A 16,536-nucleotide genomic window follows, 5' to 3' on the forward strand; every position below is an offset into this window, starting at 1 on the left:
CCTGTAAATATGTAAGTCAATGAGCTCAAATCATTCACCTGCTGCTGCAATGCATTGTGGGAACCAACTGTAAAAAAAATGCTGCCAATGAAAGGGACTCAAAGTTGAAGATCACTTTTTAAAATGTAAAAAATATGCACCTTTATAATTATTGTAATAAACATGTACAGTATGTGTATGTGCTTCATGTACAGTGCCTTGCAAAAGTATTCGGCCCCCTTGAATCTTGCAACCTTTCGCCACATTTCAGGCTTCAGACATAAAGATATGAAATTTAATTTTTTTGTCAAGAATCAACAACAAGTGGGACACAATCGTGAAGTGGAACAACATTTATTGGATAATTTCAACTTTTTTAACAAATAAAAAACTGAAAAGTGGGGCGTGCAATATTATTCGGCCCCTTTACTTTCAGTGCAGCAAACTCACTCCAGAAGTTCAGTGAGGATCTCTGAATGATCCAATGTTGTCCTAAATGAGCGATGATGATAAACAGAATCCACCGTTGTGTAATCAAGTCTCCGTATAAATGCACCTGCTCTGTGATAGTCTCAGGGTTCTGTTTAAAGTGCAGAGAGCATTATGAAAACCAAGGAACACACCAGGCAGGTCCGAGATACTTTTGTGGAGAAGTTTAAAGCCGGATTTGGATACAAAAAGATTTCCCAAGCTTTAAACATCTCAAGGAGCACTGTGCAAGCCATCATATTGAAATGGAAGGAACATCAGACCACTGCAAATCTACTAAGACCTGGCCGTCCTTCCAAACTTTCTTCTCAAACAAGGAGAAAACTGATCAGAGATGCAGCCAAGAGGCCCATGATCACTCTGGATGAACTGCAGAGATCTACAGCTGAGGTGGGAGAGTCTGTACATAGGACAACAATCAGTCGTACACTGCACAAATCTGGCCTTTATGGAAGAGTGGCAAGAAGAAAGCCATTTCTCAAAGATATCCATAAAAAGTCTCGTTTAAAGTTTGCCACAAGCCACCTGGGAGACACAACAAACATGTGGAAGAAGGTGCTCTGGTCAGATGAAACCAAAATTGAACTTTTTGGCCACAATGCAAAACGATATGTTTGGCGTAAAAGCAACACAGCTCATCACCCTAAACACACTCTCCCCACTGTCAAACATGGTGGTGGCAGCATCATGGTTTGGGCCTGCTTTTCTTCAGCAGGGACAGGGAAGATGGTTAAAATTGACGGGAAGATGGATGCAGCCAAATACAGGAACATTCTGGAAGAAAACCTGTTGGTATCTGCACAAGACCTGAGACTGGGACAGAGATTTATCTTCCAACAGGACAATGATCCAAAACATAAAGCCAAATCTACAATGGAATGGTTCAAAAATAAACGTATCCAGGTGTTAGAATGGCCAAGTCAAAGTCCAGACCTGAATCCAATCGAGAATCTGTGGAAAGAGCTGAAGACTGCTGTTCACAAACACTCTCCATCCAACCTCACTGAGCTCGAGCTGTTTTGCAAGGAAGAATGGGCAAGACTGTCAGTCTCTCGATGTGCAAAACTGATAAAACATACCCCAAGCGACTTGCAGCTGTAATTGGAGCAAAAGGTGGCGCTACAAAGTATTAACGTAAGGGGGCCGAGTAATATTGCACGCCCCACTTTTCAGTTTTTTATTTGTTAAAAAAGTTTAAATTATCCAATAAATTTTGTTCCACTTCACAATTGTCTCCCACTTGTTGTTGATTCTTGACAAAAAATTAAAATTTTATATCTTTATGTTTGAAGCCTGAAATGTGGCGAAAGGTTGCAAGGTTCAAGGGGGCCGAATACTTTTGCAAGGCACTGTATGTCTGTTCTATCGTATATGTACTAGTAACTAGAGGTGTGCATCGGCACTGGCCTCACGATTCGATTCGATTCGATTCGATTCAGAGGGCCACGATTCGATTCGATTCGATTCGGCAATGCATTGCGATCGGTGTTGTCAGCAACGGGTTTACTGTAATCTGATTACTTTCTTTCAGTAACGAGCAATCTAACACGTTAATTTTTCCAAGCCAGTTATCTGATTAAAGTTAGTTTCCTCGGTGCCTGTGCGTTACTATTTTGTTGTTGCCTCATACTGTATGTAGAATGAAGAATATTGTAGTCATGTACGAAGAGCATTTGAAAAGAAAATACTCCGCTTGAGTTTGGGAGTGACATCACATCTCACGTTTTCTCATCGGAAAAAAAACGGGTCATGTGTATTACCATGCTGTGTGCGCCGTCAACAACATAGCCTGGCTACCTATCAGGATGCTAACAGTAAAGGAGCCGGAGAGATACAACAAACGGCTGCATTTGCTCACTGGAGCCATTTCTTACATGGCTTACAAGCCATACAGCCATTACTTCACATATCCGTCCAGTAAAGATGACAAAAATATCTCCGTGCGTTGCAAACTCTGCGTAGGCTCAGAAAGACTGTCGACCGCTAAAAACTCGACATCCAATTCAACAAGGAAGCACTTGGAATTACAGCACAACGCGAAAAAACTCGAATCAAAGCCGACAGGTAACGAGAGAGTCAGCACTTCTACAGTTTGAAACCAGCCTTTACAATATGTGTTATTATGTACATTTTATACTTAGAGTTTGTAATCATGGGCGAAGTTTTACATTTGTGGGACTGGGGGAAAAGCATGTTGAAGACTGAAACAAAAGTCAAAAGTTTGGACACACTTCATGATTTTTGCATTTTATATATTTTCACTACTATTGTATATTCTCACTGAAGACATCAAAACTATGAATGAACACGTGGAATGGCAAAAAAAAGTGAAATAACTGGAAACAGGTTTTGTGTTCTACATTCTTCAAAGTATCCACCTTTGAGGTGTCTCCAAACTTTTTGCCAATACTGTATATATACATTATGCACATACACATCTTGAAACTGTTCGAGTTCAATCAACTGTTCAAGTTGTTGTTGGCAGCGTTTGAAAGGTTAGGTTTAAAGAAACTCTAAATATCCATCTTGCCTCCTCTGGTGTTCTTTTGGCTAAGCAAAGCAAAGGATAGTCTCCGAGGTGCTAGTCTCATGATCTGCTCGAAAAATGATTTTGACCCATTACGAAAACTTTACGTTGTAGGATTTTTGTTCATTTCATTAATTCTTATTGTTTGTTTTATTGCTTTACAACTTATGGAGACAACATTTTAACGGCTGGGTGTTTATTTCAAAGGGGACGTTCAGAATTTTTTACATTAAGCTTAATCTTGGAGTTAGCGGGGGTTTAATTAGTCGTTGGAGTTGATTTAAACACATTTTGTGCAATTTGTTGTTTGTTAATTTTAGGGCTCCGGAATGGCTAAGCTAGGGCGAGTCAATGGCTGGTCAACAAATTAAACCCCCGCTAACTCAAAGATTAAGCCTTATGTGAAAAACTCAATTACACGCGATGACATTTTGCAGTTATTTTTATGTTGAGGCAGCAAAAGGAAAAAAAAATGGTAAAAAGTAACTGATAAGTTACTTTTAAAGTAACAGTTACTTTCATAATAAAGTAATCAGTAAAGTAACTAGATTACTTTTTTTTTTTAGGTGTAATCAGTAATTACATTACTTTTTAAAGTAATCCGTGACAACACTGATCGCGATGCATTAAAGCCTGGGATACATTAAAATTCTAAAGCAAAGCATATTTTTCGTGAATCATGAGGCAACACAAGCAGTCAGACATTAAACAACTTTTTATTGGCTCTTGTGTCACTCCTGGTTGAAGTCAAATGAAAATACTTTCAGATGTATAAATTAAAAAAAAAAAAAAAAGATCACAGCATTTAATTAGTGCTTTGCATGAGACCAGGGTTTTCCCTTTTTTTTTTTTTACATACAGTAGCAGCCTTTCACACAGTGCAACATCTGAACTCCTGTGCAAAATCAGTAATAACAGTCACTGTATTTTAGTCACAACGACCCATCAATAAAAATATTCAAGTAAATATTAAAGAAAACGACAAAGAAAATATTGTAGTGCGACAGCATCTTTATCACAATATCAATCCAAGGATCAGTTCAGTTGCAAACAAAACATCAACTAAATTGCAATGTAGAACAAAAGTAAAATGTAGGCCAAGCCCACTATATATGTGCAATAGAGGTTAGATCGGGCCTAAAAAATCCAGCCCACCCTGACACGGTCTGATGGTATTGAAGCCCGACCCGGCCCAAAACCCGATCAGTTAACTAGATTTGCAGGCCCAGCCTGAAAAACCCGATTAAAAAAAATTTTTTTTTTGAGTGACGCGAAAAAAAAAAACGCCGCAGCAGCAATTTATTTTCATTTCTTTGAGTTGGCAGAAAAAAACGCACGTTTTCTTAATGTTTAAATAGTCTACATATTTTTATGATCATTATAAAAGCATTTACACAACGAAATAATGCTGGTAAAGTTTAATATAAAAAAAAACATGCGGTTTTGCAGACACACAGAGGAGAAGATTGAAAAGGATCACATTTGTGTTGCCTTTGTGTGCGTAAATAAAAGTGTCTTTCGCAACGAATTCTAAGTTCGCAGAAAAAAACGCAAGTTTTCATAATGTTTAAATAGTCTACATATTTTTATGATCATTATAAAAGCATTTACACAACAAAATAACGCTGGGAAAGTTTAATGTATAAAAAAAAAAAAAACATGCGGGCCACGATGTTCATGTGCGTGCACAAGCAAATGCACAATACAGAGAGCCTGCTCTCGGTTTTATCCCTTTTTTTTTTTTCCCATAATTTATTAGTCCGGCCCGGCGACCCGACCCGACCCGAACGTGAATGCTTAACATTTTGGGCCCGGGTCCAAATGTTAATCGGGTTCGGGCACAAGATCTAACAAAGATAGATATAACATAACAATTGCTGAAGCGGAGAAAGAGGGAGCGAGAACGATTATTGATGCACCTAAGACATTGAAAGCAGACATCTGGAGACATTTTGGCTTCTACGAGGTTGGTGGGAAACTTGACCAGAGTTATGCGGTGTGTAAAAAATGAAACATGAGAATAATAATACAAATAGGGAAACCAAATCCATTGCATCACCGGAACTGCACAGGAAAGATTTTTGAACATACTTATATATTTTAATATGCGCTGAATCGATTCGGCTTGTTGCCCGCATCGAATCGAATCGTCCATGCCTCGCATTGGGATGCATCGCCGCATCGATTATTGTTGACACTACTAGTAGTACCTGAAAAAATAATTAGCACAGAACATGAAGTTTGGATGATTTTTACATTTGTAGCCCTTCAATGCATGCTGGGAGGCATGTTGGACAAAAACAGTGTCGACAGCAGGGGGCAGCAGAGGATGGCCAAATGAAGCTTCTTGAAACAATTAAGCTTTGCAGCCATTTTTTCATGGGTTATGGTGGTTCATTTGCCCAATGGCGCCATCAAGTGGTCTTGAAGCTCAAGAAGCCAACTATTTTGGGAATTTAATGGCTACTTGTTTAAGAAAATGAAACGATATTTAGAAATAATAGCTTTGGCTTAAATTGTTTCTTTTTTTTAGGGAAATTATTTAACTAGCTCTAGATAACATTCTTTCATAGCCCGAAATCCACAAAAGTTGAAATGACAGGTGATTGGTATTGCGATATACGGCTGCTTTATAATGTAGTCTGTACTGCATTTGCATGTGCAACTAAAACAAAAATAGGTTTTAATTACATAGTATCAGGGGTGAAAGTGGCTAGAATTTCTTGCCGGAACTCCCCGACGTGAAGGTCGCCACGGAGCCAGAAATTTTATTTACTTATTAATTTTTCCCTTCATTTTCTTTCGGGGTGTCAAACCTCTTAAACTACTGAAATGCAAAGAAAACTGTTTTAGCACAGTTATTTCGATAACACATACAAAAAACAAGTTTCATTCAAAATTGTATTTTTTTTCCGATGATTTCCAAAATAAAAGTTAACAAAAACAGCAATAACCCCAACCTCCGCCTCCTAATTTTTATTTTCCCTCATTTCCTCACATACTAAATGCCATATCTCAATTTTAACTACTTAAGAACATAGGATGTATATGAAAATTGAAATTAATGTTAGGGCTGTCAAACGATTCAAATTTTTAATCGAGTTAATCACAGCTTAAAAATTTATTAATCGTAATTAATCACAATTCAAACCATCTATAAAATATGCCATATTTTTCTGTAAATGATTGTTGGAATGGAAACATAAGACACAAGACGGATATATTCATTCAACATACTGTACATAAGTACTGTATTTGTTTATTATAACAATAAATCAACAAGATGGCATTTACATTCTGTTAAAGTGATCCATGGATAGAAAGACTTGTATTTCTTAAAAGATAAATGTCAGTACAAGTTATAGAAATTTTATATGAAAACCCCTCTTAATGTTTTCGCTTTAATAAAATTTGTGAAATTTCCAATCAAAAAACAAAATAGTAGCTCGCCATTGTTGATGTTAATAATTACACAATGCTCATGGTGCTGAAAACCATAAAATCAGTTGCACACAAGCGCCAACAGAGGGCGACAAAACACCAAAAAACACAAGTAACAAGTGGACATGACACTGTGCTGTCATTTTAATCAGTTTGTGCGAGGCATGTGCGTTAATTGCGTCAAATATTTTAACGTGATCAATAAAAAAAAATAATTACCGCCCGTTTAACGCGATAATTTTGACGGTCCAAGTTAATGTAAACATTTACTTTTTTTTTTTTCTCTCTTTTTGATAACAAAGATATAAGTAACATACAATCAAAAAATAAGTACAAATGACTTATATTATGCAGACTGAAATGGAATATATTTTAAAGATTGCGCAAACATTGACTTTTTTTTTTTTAAAGCATAAGGAAATGAATAAGTAGCCTAACATAAATGAACAAATATAAGTCCAAAGTGCACATTGACAGCTAAGATGCTCTGGACCTCCCCATCAGAGAAAATAAAACTAGATATGATAAATAAGCCTCCTCCACTCTTTCGTTACTCTTAAAGATTTGATCCATTTTATGTTGCATTGCCCTTTTTTGTCGCATCAATTCAACAACCTTTTTTTTTTTTTTTTTTTTTTTGCTGTTCCAGAAAACATGCACATTTGAACCAATCAGAGCTAACTATCTATGGTGATCACATGTCAGTATGACAGCCAATTGAACAGATAAATGAGTACAGGCGTTTTGCTTTGCTGCGTGCATTGGCACATTCACGTGACTCATCATCGTCAGACTCCGATAACTGCAGCAGCTGGGGAAACCTCCATGCCGTCCGTGGAATAAAATATAAATGAATTAGGGCTGTCAAACGATTAAAATTTTTAATCGAGTTAACTAGAGCTTAAAAATTAATTAATTGTAATTAATCGCAATTAATCGCAATTCAAACCATCTATAAAATATGCCATATTTTTCTGTAAATTATATATATATATTCTGTAAAATAAATTGTTGGAATGGAAAGATAAGACACAAGATGGATATATACATTCAACATACGGTACATAAGGACTGTAGTGGGCATTTCACTCTACTGTCATTTAAATCTGTGTATGCTGTCCTCACTCCGAAGCGTCTACTTTTTCCAAAGCTAGACAGCTAGTGAACGACGCCTTAATAATCAGACTTCTTCCTTTTTCATCTGATTTATTAATAAAATGGCCTCAAACCACTGTCCTCTTTAGACCGTAGTGAAACTACAAAAAAATAGTACACAAGCATTGCATTAGCAACAACGTTAGCTTAGCACGCTATACAGGTTCACTAAACATAAACAAAAAGCGTCTCATACAAAAAATATAACATTTCGCTTACTAACATAATATGTACATTCTTTACAACAACCATACTTACGGACAAATCTTGTCCAAGGATCATATAAGCACAACATTACAACGTAGGCGTCAGCCCGAGACGTCGTGCAGCCATATTGAACTGGCAAGAAAAAAAATAAACCATGTCGCAAAGCGACCACAAGAGTTCGCTGTTAGACAGCACAAAAAGCCTGCTGTAAAACTTACCAAAAGGCAGAATACTGTCTGAGCGGGACATGTGCGTTAATTGCGTTAAATATTTTAACGTGATTAATTAAAAAAATTAATTACCGCGTGTTAACGCGATAATTTTGACAGCCCTAAAATAAATATTGGTGGAAACGGATTACGCTACACAAGCACCTTATTATGATTGTTGTTAACACTTGTGTATGTAAATCTGATGTTGGTACATTGTTTTCTTCTTGGAGAATAAATACATGTACGGCAGCTTGGCATTTTTTTTTTTTTTTTACATAGCGTTTTGACAGTTGCCATCATATTTTCAGAATCAAAGCACCGTGTACCGGAACAGCATTCCGGCCCTGAATCTTATACCGGAACAGCATTCCGGCCCTGAATCTTATAACGGAACTGCGTTCTGGTACTGAATCTTATACCGGAACTGCGTTCCTGATCGTTCTGGCCCACTTTCACCCCTGCATAGTATATTTGCTAACACTTTATTTGACTGTTCATAAGAAAGGCTTTCAAAAGAACGTCATAATTATGACATGACACTGTCATGAGCATTAATGAATGCTTATGACAGATGTCATGAAGTGTCATCTGGCAAATTTTGTCACTTACTCTATTCATGTCCAGTCCGCATCTTTTACATCTATTCAAAAGTGACACAATTTGCCAGATGACACTCAAAGCATCTGCATACGCATTCATTAATACTCATGACAGTGTCATCTCATAATTATGACGGTCTTATGACGCCGGTGTCAAATAAAGTGTTACCATTTTTAACATCGTGACGTATCGAAACTCTGGCAAATCTAATTGCGTCGTATCGTGAGTTCCCATCGTGTATCGTCCCATCCATGTCTCTTCTACCTGTATTCTATTTGTATGGTATAATTTCAATATTTAGATAAATATTAGTTTTTTTAAACAGTTTTTGGCATATTAAAAACATTTTACATTGATAAGATCCTAATATTAATCAATACTGTTTGAATTGCTCTCTAGAACGTTTGTCACTTTTTAATCTCTTCCACCATCTGGTGTATGCTGAGTTTTATTTTTGTGTCATGAGTGTTTTTTGTGATGCAACGGCCATGTTGACTCATTGGCAAGAGAAGGTGTCGACATCAGCTGTCACTCACCCTCTGACCCTACTCAGCAGGGGTCTTTCCTTAAGGACTTTAGCGCCGTAGTGTTCCCTGTTTAGCACTTCCATGTGTTCTGTTTGTCTGAGGAAGTCTACAGAGTGGCCATATAGAGTACTAGTATACTTTGTGATGCTTTGCCAAGCATCACATATAATATTCTTTTTAAAAAAAAATTCTGTTTCCCACCGTTCCAAATTCGAAACGTTCCAAAAATTCAACAAAAAAGACAAAAAAAATGGTAACACTTTATAATCAATATCTGTTATAACTAGGGCTGTCAAAATTATCGCTTTAACGGACGGTAATTAATTTTTTTAATCACGTTCAAATATTTGTCGCAATTAACGCACATGCCCAGATTAAAATGACAGCTCAGTGCAATGCCAACTTGTTACTTGTTTTTTGGAGTTTTGTCGCCCTCTGCTGGCGCTTGGGTGCGACTGATTTAATGGGCTTAAGCACCCATGAGCATTGTGTAGTTATTGACATCAACAATGGCGGTCTACTCGTTTATTTTTTGATTGAAAATTTGACAAATTTAATTAAAACGAAAACATTAAGAGGGGTTTTAATATGAAATTTCTATAACTTGTACTAACATTTATCTTTTAAGAACTACAAGTGTTTCTATCCATGGATCGTTTTAACAGAATGTTGATAATGTTAATGCCATCTTGTTGATTTATTGTTATAATAAACAAATACAGTACTTATGTACCGTATGTTGAATGTATATATCCATGTTGTGTCTTATCTTTCCATTCCAACAATAATTTACAGAAAAATATGGCATATTTTATAGATGGTTTGAATTGCGATTAATTACGATTAATTAATTATTAAGCTGTAATTAACTCGATTAAAAATTTCAATCGTTTGACAGCCCTAGTTATAACTAGTTATTAGATCTTTTGCAAACTATTAATAAATGATTTATTGTTGACTTGTTATGTGTTTGTTTTGCTAAGCATTTATAATGAAGCCTTATGGAACAAATGACTTGTTAACTGTGTATCATTTATACCTACTCCTTGTAAATTAGTAATATACCATTAACTAATGACTTATTATGTATCAGTTGATACTTTTGCTATTGTGATGTTATTCTAAAGTGGCAACTACTCTGCATATTTTGAACTGTTAGTAAATGAGGAATAAGTTCAAGTTTAGAATAACGCCCCAGTAACAGATATAAACTTTATAACTAATACTGTAATTTTTGGACTATAAACTGCTACTGTTTTCCTTCATTTTGAATCCTGCAGCTTATAGTCCAGTACGGTTTATTTGTTGATTTACTTGGGTTAATAGGTAACACTTATTTGACACTGTCATGGGCATTACTGAATGTCTATGACACATGTCATTAAGTGTCATCCTTCAAATTATGTCTCCATTTATGTCTGGCTAAATTTGCCGGAGAACACTAAATGATATCTGTTATCAGCATTCTTTAATGATCATGACAGTGTCATATCTTATGATTTTTTAATGGCTGTCTAATGGTGTCACGGTCAAGTAAAGTGTTACCAAATACCTAAATAATGAGGAATTAATGAAACAGCTGGAACAGTAACTGAAGAAATAACTAGCAGAGAACATGAATTTTGATTGTTATCTACATCTGCTATGGATGCTAGGAGGTATGTTGGACAACAACAGTGTAGACAGCAGGTGGTAGTAGAGGTTGACTGTCTCCCCCAGGGGAACAGTGATGGCCAAATGAAGCTTCTTGAAGCAATGAAGCTTTGAACCAATTGGCTGCAAAGCTTCACAGTGGTTCATTTGGTCTTATGACAGTCGTATGATGCAGGTGTCAAATAAAGTGTTACTGGCTAATATCCATTGGTGTAAGTATGCCATTCTAAAGTGAGGACAGTTGCGGTTTATAGTCCAGTGCGACTTATCTATGAGCAAATGTCGTTTTCATGTCAAATTTGGTGGATGGCGGCTTATAGTCAGGTGCGGCTTATACACTAAAAAAAAATGGGGTGTTGAACTGACATTAAAAAAATCATGGAAAGAATTTGCACCTGATAATATTGCTTTCCTTCAGCATTTAGCAATTGTGTCCTTTTAACATATAGCACACATGTCTAGCCAACATTAGGCACTCATGTTGCGCGAACATAATGCACTCTTGTTGAGCCAACATAAGGCACTCATGTTCACCCTAAAAAACATGTTGAACCGACATTAAATACATACATAATTTGCACCTGATTAAATTGCTTTCCTTCAGTATTTAGCAATTGTGTTCTTTAAACATAAAGCACACATGTTGAGCCAACATAAGGTACAACTAGGGATGTCAAATTGATCGCGTTAACGGGCGGTAATGAATTTTTTTAACGCATGCACGGAACGACCCACTCGCGCATTGCCGCAGACAGACTACAATGGCGCCGTTTTACGTATATACAGAGCTCAGAGGCAGTGACGAGTGAGTGGAGTGGATACAGGCATTCATTTGGACCGTGCTTTTAATTGCCAAAAGCTTTGACATCTCTTCCACAACAATTGTAACTATTGGGGCGAGCAACGTGGGGAAGAATGACAGGAGTTGATCTTATTCTTAACACCCTGCATTGTACACAACGCAGAGAAAATATAGTATTTGCAGCCACCACACACAGTCATGGTTGCCCCACTTCCCATCATGCATTTGGGCAGAACATTTTAGTCACTACAGTATCATTTACTGAAAGCTCAACAAATACACTAGATGGCAATATTTAGTCACAATATACAAACTCAAATTTATCCTTTAAGAATCTATCCGTAGATCCCTTTCACAGAAAGAATGTTAATAATGTTAATGCCATCTTGTGGATTTATTGGTATAATAAACAAATACAGTACTTATGTACAATATGTTAAACGTATATGTCCGTCTTGTCTTATCTTTCCATTCCAACAATAATTTACAGAAAAATATGGCATATTTTAGAGATGGTTTGAATTGCGATTAATTACGATGAATTAATTTCTAAGCTGTGATTAACTCGATTAAAAATTTCAATCGTTTGACAGCCCTTTTTTTAACGTAAATGGCTGTCAATGGCATCAATTTATATATGCCTCAATGGAATCCAGTGCATTGGCATCAATAGTAGCGACATTCATGTTAGTCAATGGCATGGACATACATAGCTGTCAGTGGTATTGACTTAGGCGGCAGTTCAATATCAATGGGCTGTAATGGTAAGTGGTCAAAAATCACAACCACCTACTGTATGTTTTCCTGTCAGTGAAAATGACGGGAAAACGCTGGCCATTAAAAATGAAAGGAATTTCGGTCATTTTGATATTCAAACGGTGCCAGTCGGTCAAACCGTTTGGAGTCTCCAGTGCGTATTTTTTGGGAATGAAGGACCCAGTATAAGATAATTATAAGAATTTTATCCGTTTTACGTGACATTTTTTTTCACCCATACATGTATAATTACAACACAATTCACTCATATTGTCATCATAAATACAGTTTATTCCAAACAATTAATAAATATGCATTCGTCTGTACAAAACCACAATATTTTGTTGAAAAAAAACAACAAAATGGAAGTTCATTGTTGCAATGAAAGTCGTGCTCTGGTTTCTCAGCGTTGTCCCTAGAAGTTGTGATGCTGTTGCTGTGGCAACCAGTACTGCGGCGCTTCCAAGGACGTGTTGCTCGGAAACTGAGACAAACAAAAGAAGTTTCATTTGTTAAATGAAATTTGATTAGGAATTCCTTTTAGTGCCATTGACGACGATAGACGTCCAGTCTATTTTGAATGGGATCGCTGCCATGCATCCCAGTCAAAATGGATTGGACGTCTATCGTCGTCCATGGCGGCAAATCAGATATGAATTTTGAATTAGCATCCTGAGACCCGGCATCTACATACGTGCGCTTCAAGGTCATGTACAAGGTCATGTATGTCACAGGTGTCAAACTGAAGGCCCAGGGGCCAAATTCGGCCCACCACGTCATTTTGTGTGGTCTGCAAATGTAATATTGTTTTTTCTCTAGAATGAATTTCAAGACGACACAGAGTAGAATATCTACTATTTTAACTTTTAATTTAGAATAAACAAGTACAAATTTTTCAAAGTTTAAAAATAAAGATATTTACTGGTTTTACTCTATTTAAAATAAAAAATAAATCAAAAAAGAAAAATAATTGACTGTATTTTCCAATTTTTTTCATTAAATTAAAAAAACAATACAAAGAGAATATGTGCTATTTTAAAATTAAAAATAAATACACATTTCTGTAAATTTTAAAATAAAGGGTTTTACTTGTGTTCCCCCATTTTAAAAAAAAAAAATGTAAATAAATTTACAAATATAAATGGATTAAAAAATAATAATTTACTATATTTTCCTTTTTTTTTTCCATTAAAACCATAAAAATACAAAACAGAATATTTACCTTTATATTTATTTTACAAATAAATAAATACACATTTTCTAAAAATAAAAGAAATATATTTACTGGTTTTACACTACTTTTTTCAATGTAAAAAAATTTTATATTAAAATAAATGAAGAAAAATAATTGACTGTATTTTCCATTTTTTCATTAAATTAAAAAAAAAAATACAAAACAGAACATTTACAGTTATTTTTATTTAAAATAAATGAATACACATTTTTCTAAAAACAAAATGGAATGGTTTTACTCTTTTTTTTTTTTCACTAAAAATGTGAATAAATTTAAAATAGAAATGAATTAAAAAAAGAAAATGATTTACTTTATTTTCCATTTTTTTCCATTAAAAAACAATTTTAATAAAATAAAAATAAAACATTTACAGCTGTTTTAATTCAAAATAGATAAATATTTTTTTTCTAAATGTATAAAGAAAGAAATTAAAAAAATATTATTTAGTACGTACTCAGAACTTTAAAAAAACAAAACAAATAGAATATTTACCATTTTATAAATACATATGTCATTAGTTTAAAAATAAAGATTATTACTGGAGTCACCTTTTATTAATTGAAAGTGTCAATAAATTTAGAATAAAGAATACATTAATTTTGAAAAATAATTGACTACAGTATATATATATATATATATATATATATATATATATATATATTTTTTTTTCATTAAAAACAATTTTAAAAAAATACAGAAGAGAATTCTTAATGTTTTCCCCCTTTTTGTTTGTAAATAAAAAATGCAAATGAATTAAAAAATATATATATGAAAGAATATTTACTATTGAGAGGCTCAAAAAAATGACAATTTGACAATTGTTAGGTCTCTAAAAAATAAATTTCCGATCAAAATAGCTGGCAAATAATTTACTCATTTGCAGACATAATGGCCCTCAAAGGAATCCTGTGACATAGATGAGTTTGACACCCTTGACATTATGGGGACATCAAGTCTCAGGAGATTATGAAAATGATGATTTTTTTGTATTTAAAAAGGTCTAAAAATTTTTCAAACGTCTTGTGAAATTAAACATACCCGACTGCTAGCGTGTGGGGTGAACATCTGGACGGTGGTGGTTGCATCGCAAGGTGCTTCATGGTGACCCAGGAACTGGCTGAGGGTTTGAGGTGTCTCCACCTGACCCGAGGGTCTCCTTCCGTGCTCTAGCACCTCCTCGCTGAGGCCAAGCTGGGCCGACAGGAAGGAGATGTAGCGCGCCGTCAAGCGCAGGATCTCAATTTTGGTGAGGGTTTGTCCCGCGGGAGCTACCGAAGGAGGTAGGTAGGACCTCAAATGATGTAGAGCCTTGGTCAGGTCCCTCATCCTCAACTTCTCCCGCTCGCTTGCCGTTTGCCGCTTCTTGCCCTGGTACCTGGATCGGGACTTCTTGGCAGGCGTCGGAGCTTGACCGCTGAAGAAGAAGGATTCCAAAGCGTCCGCCAGGTTAGGGGAGAAGGACTCCTCGGAGGAAGCGGGAGATAGGCCTGCGCTGAAGTAGCCAGGGTCCGAGGCCAGATCGTACACCGGGTAGGATTTCTCTGAGGAGAAGTCGCCTTGGTTCTCCTGGAGCTGAAACCAAGCCTCCATGTCTGTTCTTTTCAAAGTGAAGCGATGAATTCCTCCAGAAGGCAAAAGTTGGAAGGAAGTGTAAGGAGACGGGGAAGGGTTGCTTCATATATATGGTGAAAGGTGCGAGGTTGCACCTTCAGGGGACTCCTGAGACTCTGAGAGAGGGCCTCGCACCTCGGCTGGGGGGTCTCATGGGAAAGATCCCGGCTCGTGGGATGAGGTGCGAGCGGGCGGGATCATAAAACGAGACGCATTCACACCTCCAGACCCCGAAGTGCATGGGAAGGCCAGCAGACTTGGACAGGATGGGGACCAATGCATATTTAATTGACTCTGCTTCACTTGCTTGATTTTTTAAGATTTGTCAGATTTGTCGAAAATTTTCACTTCACTTCTGTGAGTGTCGTTGCGATGATAGACGTCCAATCATGTGACTGTTTTCAAACTTCTGCTGTGAATTTAAAATTGTTAGGAGTAGTCCAATCCATTTGAACTGGGAGAACTGAGTTCAAATACCATTAGTGCTGTACTTTCCGTCAAATCCAATGTAATCAGAATGTTGAAATTGTCCATTGTTAATTGTGTGTCTATATGCGTACGTATACAGTGGTATGAAAAAGTATCTGAATCTTTTCGAATTTCTCACATTTCTGCATAAAATCACCATCAAATGTGATCTGATCTTTGTCAAAATCACACAGATGAAAAAAAAGCGTCTGCTTTAACTAAAACCACCCAAACATTTATAGGTTTTCATATTTTAATGAGGATAGTTTGCATACAATGACAGAAGGGGGAAAATATGTAAGTGAACCATCACATTTTATATTTGTGGCCCCCTTTTGGCAGCAATAATAACCAGATGCTTCCTGTAGCTGCAGATCAGTCTGGCACATCGATCAGGACTAATCTTGGCCCATTCTTCTCGACGAAACTGCTGTAGTTCAGTCAGATTCCAGCATGAATCGCTGTCGTTAGGTCATGCCACAGCATCTCAATGGGATTCAAGTCTGGACTTTGACTTGGCCACTCCAGAACGTGTATTTTGTTCTTCTGAAACCATTCTGAAGTTGATGTAATTCTGTGTTTTTGGGTCATTGTGTCATTTGGGTCATCCTCTTTTTAGCTTCAATTGTCTGATAGACGGCCTCAGGTTTTCCTGCAAAACATCTAATTAACTTTTGAATCAAATTTTCAATTAATGATTGCAAGTTGTCCAGGCCCTGGGGAAGCAAAGCAGCCCCAAATCATGATGCTCCCTCCACCATGCTCTATGGTGGGGATGAGGTGTTGATGTTGGTGAGCTGTTCCATTATTCCTCCACACATGACATTGTGTTTTACTGCCAAACAATTCAACTTTGGTTTCATCAATCCACAAAA

The 16,536-nt window shown here is 36.4% G+C and overlaps 1 protein-coding gene across 1 annotated transcript; it reads right to left on the minus strand.

Moving 5' to 3' along the window:
• Positions 1 to 12,763: 12,763 nt before the first annotated feature.
• On the minus strand, positions 12,764 to 15,172 carry LOC130918983 (mesogenin-1-like). The gene is made up of 2 exons (XM_057841362.1): positions 14,621 to 15,172; positions 12,764 to 12,832 (listed from the first exon to the last, which is right to left on the minus strand). Exons 1-2 carry the CDS (start codon positions 15,170 to 15,172, stop codon positions 12,764 to 12,766), a joined length of 621 nt encoding a protein of 206 aa, XP_057697345.1.
• Between the last annotated feature and the right edge of the window lie 1,364 nt (positions 15,173 to 16,536).

This window comes from Corythoichthys intestinalis, chromosome 1 (genome assembly GCF_030265065.1).
Source record: "Corythoichthys intestinalis isolate RoL2023-P3 chromosome 1, ASM3026506v1, whole genome shotgun sequence".
Taxonomy (NCBI): domain Eukaryota; kingdom Metazoa; phylum Chordata; class Actinopteri; order Syngnathiformes; family Syngnathidae; genus Corythoichthys; species Corythoichthys intestinalis.

Bases quoted from the DNA above. Each gene is read 5' to 3' on its own strand.
- LOC130918983 (XM_057841362.1), bottom strand. From the start codon at position 15,172: ATGGAGGCTTGGTTTCAGCTCCAGGAGAACCAAGGCGACTTCTCCTCA. The intron at 12,833-14,620 runs GTATGTTTAATT...TGTTTGTCTCAG, and splicing joins CCCCACACGCTAGCAGTCGG to TTTCCGAGCAACACGTCCTT.